We start from the raw sequence: 11,849 nt of genomic DNA, 5'->3' as shown, positions 1-11,849 counted from the left end.
AGGCTGGGCGTGCTCGACGGCGTCCTCCACGGTGCGGTACCGAAGAGGGGCACCGTCCGTGCGTACGTCTCGCCCGTGGGTGGTGTGACGAACTGCACCGGCGAGGGCGTGGCTGGTTCTCCTGGTGTCGATGGTGAGGGGGTCGATGATGCAGGCATGGGTGGAGCTGAGCCTCGAGTGTGCAACTCCCCGCCGTCGCAGTGGACGGCGGTAGTGTCGATGTGGTACTCCACCGTGAACGTGTTGGCGGCCGCACCCATGGTCACCGCGTCAGGTGCACCGCTCCAGTCCCAGGGAACGTGTTCCTCGAACACCACATCCCTGGTGATGTGCAGCTTGCGAGCGTCCGGGTCGTATACGCGGTACGCCTTGCTGCCATCCTCATAGCCGAGAAACACCATTGGAGTTGACCGATCAGAGAGCTTGCTAACCGACATGCTTGATGTGTACTCTGCAGCCAAATGTGCGGAAGTAGCTGACGTTTGGTCGTCGCCCATGCCACGCCTCATATGGCGTGACTCCGTCCAGCGCGCGCGTCGGCGATTGATTGAGTATGTGGACCGCCGTCTTCACTGCCTCTGCCCAGAAGACAGAGGGCACGTTCATCCCCTTCAGGAGACAGCGCGCCATCTCCACCATCGTCTGGTTGCGCCTCTCGACGACGCCATTTTGTTGCGGAGAGTAGGGCACCGTCGTGTACCGCTTCACACCGTGCTCATTGCACAAGCTTGCGAACGCCATGGAGTTAAACTCGCCGCCACGGTCACTCCTGAAGGCCATCAGCTTCAGGCCACGCTCATTTTCAGAGATCGCCTTTATCTTGGGGAAGTACTCCAGGGCCTGGTCCTTGTCCGCAACATCTCCACCCACATGTACCTGCTATGGTCATCCACGATGAGCAGAAAATATCGCTTGCCAGCTGTAGTCGCCGGTGAGATCGGCCCGCAGAGATCTCCATGAAACAGCTCTTGCCGCGGCTTGCGCGGCTTGCGGCAGTCCTTGGACATGTGTCCTTGGATCCCACAATTGTAGCAGGTCCCTTTGAACCGGTGACCACCACTCGACGAGCCCTGTCCGCCACAGGTCACGCCGCCACTGGGCGCGACATCTTTGCCTTTTCCGCCGCGCTGACCTCGGCCACGGCCGCCACCGCGGCCCGTGGGCTTCCCACGAGATGATTCGCCTTGCCCCTGCTCCTTCGTGCGCGCCGCCCATTCTTCGGCAGTGTACAGTAGGCTGCCGCCGGCACGTGAGTCACTGTCAGTCCTGTACCGCTCCTCAGCAGCCTTCAGGCGCCCCGTCAGGTCCTCAATGCTCAGCGTGTCGAGGTCAACGAGCGTCTCAATTGCGAGAGCGATCTGCGAGTAGCGCGGCGGCACGACTCGCAGAAACTTGCGAACGGCCCTCTCCTCGGTGACCTTGTCGCCAAGGATGTTGAGGCTGGTAATCATGGATCCCAACCGCATTGCAAAATCATCCACGGACTCGCCATCGCGAAACTCGATGGTCTCAAAGTTCCGCGCCAGCGATTGAGCCTTAGCCGCGCGCACGCGGTCGCTGCCGATGCGCATGGTGGCGATCGCGTCCCATGCCGCCTTCGCCGTCGGCTTGACGGCCAGCGTGCCCACCATCTCGGGTGGCACCGCTCCAAGGATGGCCTCGAGCGCCATACGGTCCTCGTGGATGTCGATGTTGCCGTGCTTGACGGCGTCCCAGTAGCCCCGCGCCTCCAGCTTCACCTTCATCAGGAGCGACCAGTCGTTGTAGTTCGTCTTGGTCAGCATCGGCCAGTTCGCCGATCTAGACTCCCGGATCACCTTCTGCACCACCGGCGCCGCCAGCTCGCGGCCGCAGATCGTGCGGCTCCGTCCGCGTCGCGGGATGGTGATCGTGAACGGCGTGGCGGCGACTTCGAGGGTGACTTCGACCCTGACCTGTCGCCCTTCTCCACCTGCACCGTCTTCTTGCCGCCGGCCATGTCGACGGGATCTCCGACGAGGCTCTGATGCCACTTATCGTTGCAGATCGGCAACTCGCTCGCGCTCACGGAGGTGGAAGACCAAGAACAATACACGCACACACGCTCAGGTTTTTGCGTTGTGCCAAACTGGCTCACAGCTTTTCTGTTTTTCTCTTCATCTTATTCAGGGCTTACAACGCGGATCGCCGGCTGACCCGGCTCCATCGCCATGCCGCGCTACGATCGTGCCATCCCACGATCTCCACGGCGTGGCCGTACAAACCCAGCGCTAAACCCTTGGTCGCAGCGTGGACGTAGCACGCCTCTGACCCAAACCAAATCACAACGATTAAGCAAACTTGATGGGCCTACCAACTAATGTAGCCCACTAACAGAAAAGCAAATATCCTAGCGACGTGATTAACACAACACCTCTGATGCTCTTGCAAAGGGTGCCAGGTAATTCAAAAGCAATCCGATCATCATTCGTTCCAAGGCTCATGTGTCTAATCATTATAATATCAGTGCCTTGGAAGATAAAGCTCCAGAAGAAGCAACTAAATTCTATGATGACGCTTGCACACTTCTAGAAGAAGATGGAAAGGAGCAGATGGCTTTTGACTTGTACCGTGCTGCTGCAAGTTTATATGTGAAGCTTGAGAAGTAAGATTGCACAGATCAGCTTATGCATGTTAATTACACTACATTTTTGCATGTCCTCTTACAAATCCATGGCATGTCATGCGTCTTGCATGATTTTCTTGAATTCATTTACTCTTATGTTCTTTGCTGGTACTTTAGGAGCAAGCACATTTTAGGATAGAAAAGGAGTAACACTAGGGGAGTAATACAATATCTACTCGAATAAGTACTCCCCAGTAAACACCAACAGAATTGGAGTAAGATACACGCACACCAAATGGTGGGCAATGATAGGTCGTATCTTTACCAATTTCAGTTCCTACGGTCGTTGTTTCTGGTACTTGGGGATTAATTCCCAGTCTTTTGGTCTATCCTTGCAATTTTTGCTTTAACTAAGAATGCTGTTTGGTTCATCAAACATAAAGAAGCAGGCAGAGACTATGGAAATCGGCAAGGGCTTACATTTGCTTACTAAATAATCCAAACTGGTAACTGGTTGATCCTATATTCCACGAGATTTTACATCCTTATTCTGGGATTTGTGTATGTTTTGATTAAGTCTTTTTTTGGGACAAACCCAGCTCCCTTCTCTCCCGCCTTTATTCAGTAGATTCACAGGAGGCCCTTTTTTGTGTATGTGCCTGGCTATTTGTTTTGATCCTTTTTTCCCCCTTCCCCGAACAATTGCTTTGCTTAGAATTATTAGAGCTTATTGCACTCATACCTTTTGATGGTTCTGTTTGCTGAATGTACTTGTGGATTAAAATGCTCTTGAAGTTGTAGTGGCATCCTTATTTATCGTTGGATTCTTCAGTTCACACGTTGTCCTTGATCTTTTTCTGACATTTATGCACATCTACATCACTTGGCATTTTTAGCAATCCTGTTTATGTACTGATTTACGTGTCATTTCATATTTGGCCATCTCTGACAGGTACTCGGATGCCGCTGCATTCCATTTAAGACTTGGTTCAGCTGCTGATAAGTGCAATGCCGTCAACATCCAATGCAAGGTAATATTTACACCAAAATGTGCTTAGCTATTCAGAAATTTGTACTTTGCAAACCTTGGTATTCACCAAAATGTGTTCGCTGAATAGAGTGTACATTCTGAAACTTTGTTTTTTTCCTTATTTCGGCAAGGTAATTCATGCAGCGAGAAAGATTATGTGATGAAAACTGAAAAGTTTCTTAACAGATAATGGCATGCTAGCTGGTCTTGGAAGTTTATCCCTTATAAAACATTGATGTGCAAAATGAAACTATATTCATTTTGTCTTGTTCAGTTAAGAGGTATGATGATTTTGAAAAAAAAAAGTGTTAATCCAGAGTTGTTCCATGTGTGCAGGCCTATCTGAGTGCGATCATTATCTACCTTTATGCACATGATTTTCAACAAGCTCAGAAATGCTACAATGATTGCTCGGAGTAATGCGTTGGTGATAGACTGGTGTTGCATTGGCTTGTAAGATATTTTGTGTTATGTTCCCCGCGAATTAAAAAAAAATTGTGTTATGTTGGTTTTATTGAATCACTTTTCTTTCCTCTTTTTCTGTGTTGCAGGGTTCAAGGCTTCCTGAATAGTGACCAGAATCGATGTGCAATGAAACTGTTGTCTGCTTATGAGGAAGGTGATACTGAAGAAATCAAGCGTGCTGCTCAATCAAGTGCCATTAATCACCTTGACCATGTGGTATGTCTTTCGAGATCCATAATTAAAAGGCTATTGATTATATGAGAAGATGACTTATGATGGTGCATGTGCTTAGATGTTGGCTTTTCCCAAGGATCGAATACACGATCAAGCTGCAGCTCAACTGGTCGTATACGCGCAACTCGTCTTGACGTATAAGAACTAGCTGTAGCACTTGATATCACACCGGCGCACGCAAACACCGGGACCAGAACACGCGCAACTCGTCTTGACGTATAAGAACTAGCTGTAGCACTTGATATCGTACCGACGCTCACGCAAACACCGGGACCAGAATACACGCACGCGAACGCAGCAACACGAAGATGGCCAGAGGCACGTGTCATGCCTCGTAATTTTCTTTATTACTTTTCTCGTTTTCTGGTAATTACAATGACGCAGGCTGATGCATATATATAGGTGCAGCAGCCGACTCCAAGCAACCGACCATGACTCCTATTTCCTAATTGCTATTAGACTTTAACTCGTACACGGCATGCAAGCCCGTCGGGTGCAAAGTACTAGGACACGGACTATTACATGGGAAACAAACCGGCTTATACTATGCTTTCCTATTTCTACTCTTAACACGTTTGGATTACTAACCTTCACCCCCTAATCCAAACTTTTGACTTGTTGACTTGGAACCAACGTATCACCTGGATTACCAGCCACGCTGCCACATCTTAGCGTGCTACATGTAGACTAAATACATAGCCCCTCATGCAGGAACTCAACTTAACGGGTGCACATCCATCTTTACGCTGGCCTTCGTCTTCTCACCGAGACACACAGACGACTCAGACACAAACAAAAACAAAAGACACGACTCTTTTTTTTGTTTTTTTTTTCAATCGCCGCTTCTTCATTACAGCAACCTCGGGTCGTCATCCATGCCCACTTCAGCTAGTTGTAGAGTCCCGTGCTCCTTCTTTGCCTCCTTCGGCGGATTAGGACACTCTCGAGAATAGTGTCCATGGTCCTGACAATTATAGCAACGGACTTTCGATTTGTCAAACTTCCGGTACTTCTGCTTATCTTTCTCCCTACTACGTGAGAACATCAACTGCTCTTCTTCTTGGTCTCGTTCACGCCCCTTCAATGTCAACTCATAAGTCTTCAGCCGCCCGATCACCTCCATCACCGACATCTTTGTCACATCGCCCCACTGCTCTATGGTGCCAACGATCGGTAAAAACTTGTCGGGAACGGCTCGTAGTAGTTTCTCCACAACCATGATGTCCTCCATCTTTGATCCGAGAGCTCGCATCTCATTAACCAGGGAAGTTAGCTTCAACGCGAATTCACCGACCCCTTCTGATTCTTTCATGCTCATCCTCTCGAACTCCCTCCTTAGAGCTTGAACACGAGCCTTCTTCACATGATCATCTCCAGCATGCATCTCCTTGAGAGCTTCCCAAGTTTCCTTTGCCGTCTCTTTCTCTGATACCAAATGTTGGCTTTTCCCAAGGATCGAACACACGATCAAGCTGCAGCTCAACTGGTCGTATACGCGCAACTCGTCTTGACGTATAAGAACTAGCTATAGCACTTGATATCGCACCGGCGCTCACGCAAACACCAGGACCAGAACACACGCACGCGAACGCAGCAACACGAAGATGGCCAGAGGCACGTGTCGTGCCTCGTAATTTTCTTTATTGCTTTTCTCGTTTTCTGGTAATTACAACGACACAGGCTGATGCATATATATAGGTGAATGGTAAAGTAAGGCCTCTCCTAATGGATAGGTGCTTAGAGCAAGTGCTTAGTGTGCAAGGAGGCTTAGGAATTGAACTCCCAATGCATAGCTGCCTAGTTTGTTGTCCATAAGGTCCATTTAGTTAGCTGTAGGATCTTATGTGCAAGCTCAAGCGGTAGCAAGGGGACAAGGACAAGGGGATATGAACGGGATCGAAATATACACAAGGCCTTGTGCCTGGATTCGTTTATTTCTGAGGACACCAAAGTCTTCTCTCCTCCACAATTACATTGCCTCATCTGCTTTTTGCCTAAGTCACATACTTAGCACCAGTACACGGTGAAGTATTGGGAGCGGACTAAGCGCATCACAGGCTAGATATGCTACTGCGAATGTTCCTTTTAATTAATATATATTGTACTCTTCAGATTCTATCATTTCTATTGTGCCAGTCTTGTGTGCTTCAGCAGTGATCTGAGGATAAATTTCATTTTCTTATTAGTAGAAGACCATTCCATCTCACTTCAATTGTACCCGTGTCTTCATTCGGACTGACATGATCGGTCGCTGCAGGTAATGTTGGAAATATGAGCAATTTATCGAATCATTTTATTAACAGAAATACTAGATAAAGCATGACTAGTATAGCAGTGATAAAACAAGTCATGCTATTTTAAAAAGAGAAGGTAAATAATATCTGCATATATGAGCTAGAACCGATCATCTCTAGAGCAGAGAGTAGATCAAGATGCATATATGAAGTAGAGCCTAACAAGTGTAGAGCAAACACTAGAAGAAGGAACTGTTGCAGGACTTCTAACAGGAAAGATAAGAACACGTACTGGACAGCAGCCGGAGCAGAGGCACTGGACTTGGGGTCGGTGTCCTCCATGTCGTCGAGAAGGTTGTCGATGTCGGGGAAGTAGTCGTTGTCGGGGAAGTAGTCGTCGGAGTCCGGGGCGTCCGTGACGAAGAAGTCAGTAGTCGCGCAGAGCGCTCCCCAAAAACCTTATCACCCTTCTCCCGTACAGGACTCAAAGAGGTGCTGTTTCGGAGGCCTACTGTCCCGACCTGCGGTGCACGCCGCAAGCCGGGATGAGGAAGAACATAGCAGCAACGCGGTGCTCAGGAACTTGTGGCGAGAGGAGGAAGAGATTCTGGTGCATCTCTCTGAGAGGAGCGACCTCCCTTTTATAGGCGCAAGAGAAGGAGGCGAGAGGCTGCGCCGGGAGCTGAAGGGAACGCGGGAGACGAAACGAACAGGCAGCAGCTGAAGAGGCGCGTCGTTCACATTCAGTGTCCGCTACAGAAAAAAATGTTTCAGCTTCCGAGTGACCTTTCGTATACCCGTAGTGCGTAGCAAAAATTTAGACATCGGCTCGGCTCATTCCCGCAACCCGCAACCCGCGGCGCGGCGCGGCGTGACGAGGCGTGGCGTGGCGAGGCGGGCGACGAAGGAGGAGCGCGCGTGGATGTCCCTCTTGTTCTCATGCTCATACAAGTGGGGAAGGCGCCTCCCTTATAAAGGGTCCAACTCCCTCTAAACTAGCAAGGTGGGACTAAACTTTGGGAAAATTTTGTTTTTGCCACTCTAGATTTTGCCAATTTTCCTTATGCCACTCTAGATTTTGACATTTCACTTTTGCCACTCTTTATTTTTGACAATTATCACAATTGTCAATTTGTGACAAAAGAAAATTAATTTTATTTCATTTTTGCCACTCTTAGCTTTTGATAATTATCACAATTACCACTCTAAATTTTTTGCTTTTGCCACGGGAATGGCAATTGTGATAATTGTCAAAAACTAAGAGTGGCAAAAGTGAAATGTCAAAATCTAAAGTGTATAAGAAAAATTGGCAAAATCTAGAGTGGCAAAAACAAAATTTCCCCCTAAACTTTAGTTCCACCTTTTGCCTTGCATGAATGGGCTGCGTGGGCCTCTAGGATTTATTAGGAATTTCTGAAACTGCTATTGGGCTAGGCCCAAATAGACAAAAATTCCAGCAATCCCCCACCAGATCCCAGAGGCACACAAAATTTGCCTTTGGTTCCAAAACACTGTTTTATATACCGGTACTGCAGTGGAGACTGTTAAGTTGAACTTCCACCTAGAACTCTATGCTACACTAGTAAGCAACTTAAACAGTGGACTGGGCCTTGAACTGCAAGTTTTCTGCGATCTAGCTTCACACAAAGCCTTGACCGATACGTGGCTACCGTGGGTCTTCCCCGCGGGTGGAGCTTATGCGTCATACTCCGTGACCTTTCATGAGTTTACTAGAGAGAATCCTACTCTCATAGATTGCGACGTTTAACAATCAGACTCATATAGGTGCGTTCTTCAAAAGATGTTCTGCAGGACAACATCTCCTCTTCAAAAAGCCACTTAGAACACATTAAGATATACATCAACCTGCCATGCAGATTAGGAGAGTATTGCATCTTTATAGAGTGGTATTTTAACAGTAAGGGTACTCTCCTCCCAGTTGACCAACAACTTGTCTTTCACATCTAATTCACGAGATCTCCGATCACAAAGAATAGGTTACCACTGTGAACAACTCATATTGTGGGTCTCATACCCATCTCCCTCGATGCATTTTCTATCACATTACGTGATAGACCCTTAGTGAAAGGATCTGCCAGACTTTTAGACGTTTGGATATAATCCAATGCAATAACTACAGAGTTTTTCATTTTTCTGACAGAGTTTAACCTTCTCTGAACGTGTCTTGATGACTTCATGTTATCCTTTGAAGTGTTTACTTTTGTGATCACAGTTTGATTATCGCAGTTCATAAGGATACCTGGTACAGGTTTCTCAACAACCGTTAAGTCATTCAAGAGCCGACGAAGCTAATCTACTTCGACCGTAGCTGTATCTAGTGCTGTGAGTTCTGCTTCCATTGTTGACCTCGTTAAGATGGTCTGCTTGCAAGACTTCCAAGAAACAGCACCACCTCCATGAGTGAATACATAACCGCTCGTGGCCTTTATCTCATCAGCATCTGAGATCCAGTTTGAGTCACTATACCCTTCAAGCACCTTTGGATGCCCAGTGTAGTGAATTCCATAATTTGAAGTGCCTTTCAAATAACGCAAAACTCTTTCTAGAGCTTTCCAATGCACATCTTCTGGTTTTGAGACAAACCGGCTCAGTTTGCTAACAACAAAAGAGATGTCAGGTCTCGTAGAACTGACTAAGTACATAAGTGAGCCAATAATCTGTGAATATTTCAATTTATCTCTAGCAATACTTCGATTCTTTCGAAGCAGCACGCTAGCATCATATGGTGTTGGAGAGGGCTTGCAGTCACTATAGCCAAAGCGACTCAAGATCTTTTCCACATAGTAAGATTGAAGCAATATAATCCCACCATCATCATCTCTCAACAACTTGATGTTTAAAATGACATCAGCCACTCCTAAATCCTTCATCTCAAAACAGCGAGATAGGAAATCCTTGACCTCCTTAATAACATTCAGATTTGTTCCGAAAATCAGTAATACAAGCAAAGCATAACTCCCTCGCCCCCACCATGGTGATAGTACACACATTTGTCAGCTTCGTTCACAACAAATCCTACAGCTGTTAAAGTTCTTTCGAACTTCTCATGCCACTGTTTGGGTGCTTGCTTGAGTCCATACAAAGACTTCAACAACTTGCACACTTTCCCTTCCTGACCATCTATTACAAACCCATCTGGTTGTTCCATATAAATTTCCTCATCCAACTCTCCATTTAGGAAAGCAGTCTTAACATCCATTTGATGAACGAGAAGACCATGTGAGGCAGCTAGTGAAAGTAGAACTCAAATAGTGGTTAGTCGAGCCACAGGTGAGTAAGTATCAAAGAAGTCTTCACCTTCCTTTTGGGTATAACCCTTAGCCATGAGCCGAGCCTTGTACTTTTTGATAGTACCACCAGGCCTAAGCTTCTTCTTGAATACCCATTTGCATCCTATAGGTTTGCACCCATAAGGACGATCAGTTATCTCCCAAGTTTCATTCGCCAAGATGGAATCCATCTCGCTACGAACCGCTTCCTTTCAGTAGTCAGCATCTTCCGATGCATAGGCCTCCGAAATAGAACTAGGAGTATCATCTATGAGATACACAAGAATATCATCACCAAAGGACTTTGTTGTCCTCTGTCTCTTGCTCCTAGTAGGAACTTCATTGTTATCCTCCACAGGACTTTCAAAGTGTTCCATCGAAATGGCAGGTTCGGTAATTGTAACTACTTCCTGATTCGATGAACTAGGCATCTCCTGATTAGATGAGGTAGCCATATCCTTCATGGGAAAGATATCTTCAAAGAAAGTCGCATCATTCGACTCCATGATCGTACCGACATGCATGTCTGGTACCTCAGCTTTTACAACCAAGAATCTATATCCAATGCTATGAAAAGCATATCCCAGGAAAACACAATCCATAGTTTTTGGTCCCAGCTTCCGCTTCTTTGGAATTGGCACATTGACTTTCGCCAAACAACCCCAGGTTCGTAGATAAGAGAGCTTTAACCTTTTCTTCTCCCATTCCTCGAATGGAGTTATCTCTTTGTTCTTTGTGGGAACTCGGTTTAGGACATGACATGCAGTCAATATCGCCTCCCCCCATCATGCCTTGGAGAGACCCGATGTGTCTAACATGGCGTTAACCAAATTAGTTAGAGTACGGTTCTTTTTTTCGGCCACCCCATTTGATTGAGGTGAGTAGGGAGGCGTCCTCTCATGGATTATACCATGTTCCGCACAAAAAGCATCAAATTCATTGGAAAAAATACTCTCCACCACGGTCGGACCTAAGCCTCTTGATTTTTCGATCAAGTTGGTTTTCCACTTCAGCTTTATAGATCTTGAAAAAATTCAAAGCCTCATCCGTAGATTTCAGAAGATACACACGACAGTATCTAGTGGAGTCGTCAATTAACGTCCTGAAATATTTCTTTCCACCTTTTGTCAAAACACCATTCACTTCACGTAGATCTGAATGTATAAGTTCTAGTGGTGCAAGATTTCTCGTCTCCGCAGTCACGTGAGACTTACGAGGTTGCTTAGCTTGCACACACACTTGACACTTAGATCCCTTGATAGTGGTGAAACTAGGGATTAAGTTCAATTTCGCTAGTCGCGACATGCAACCAAAGTTAACATGACAAAGACGTGAATGCCACACATTTGATTCACTATTGTTGCAAATATGATTAACAACTTTATTGCAAACGTCTGATAAGGATAAACGGAACAGGCCTCCTGACTCATAGCCTTTACTAACAAAGGTTCCATACTTGGATATTACAAATTTATTTGACTCAAAGACAAGCTTATAGCCATCTCTACACAGAAGAGATCCGCTAACAAGATTTTTATTGACGGAGGGGACATAATGCACGTTCTTCAGCCGCACGATCTTCCCCGAAGTAAACATCAGATCGACCGTGCCAACACCACGAACAGAAGCACTTGAACCGTTGCCCATTAGCACGGTTGAAGTCCCTGCGGTCTGATAGGACAAAAACATGGAAATATCACCGCATACATGCACATTAGGACCCGTGTTAATCAACCAATCAGGAGAATGACATACTGAAAGAATAGTGGGAAATATACCATACCCAACATCCTTCATGTCAATGTCTCCGATGACAACATTAGCGGTCCTGCCGCCTTTCCCAGGATGACGCTTGTCATAGCGATTAGGACAACTAGGAGCCCAATGATCAAGATCTCCACACACATGACAAGCACCTTTCTTCTTGTCACTCTTCTTCTTGAAGTTCGTGTGTTGTACAGCCTTGTTCTTCCCATCAAACTTTGATTTACCATCAAGCTTGCCCTTGTTCT

General features: G+C 46.6%; 1 protein-coding gene across 1 annotated transcript; it reads left to right on the top strand.

The window, feature by feature from the left end:
• Window positions 1-2,394: 2,394 nt before the first annotated feature.
• LOC119361161 (gamma-soluble NSF attachment protein-like) lies at window positions 2,395-4,715 on the top strand. Its single transcript, XM_037626508.1, has 6 exons — window positions 2,395-2,419; window positions 2,486-2,623; window positions 3,537-3,615; window positions 3,951-4,030; window positions 4,166-4,295; window positions 4,698-4,715. The coding sequence occupies exons 2-6, from the start codon at window positions 2,571-2,573 to the stop codon at window positions 4,713-4,715; spliced, it is 360 nt and encodes a 119-aa protein (XP_037482405.1). The 5' UTR covers window positions 2,395-2,419; window positions 2,486-2,570.
• The last annotated feature ends 7,134 nt before the right edge of the window (window positions 4,716-11,849 follow it).

Source organism: Triticum dicoccoides, chromosome 2B (assembly GCF_002162155.2).
Source record: "Triticum dicoccoides isolate Atlit2015 ecotype Zavitan chromosome 2B, WEW_v2.0, whole genome shotgun sequence".
In the NCBI taxonomy this organism is placed as follows: domain Eukaryota; kingdom Viridiplantae; phylum Streptophyta; class Magnoliopsida; order Poales; family Poaceae; genus Triticum; species Triticum dicoccoides.
This window is presented reverse-complemented; position numbering and strand designations above follow the sequence as displayed.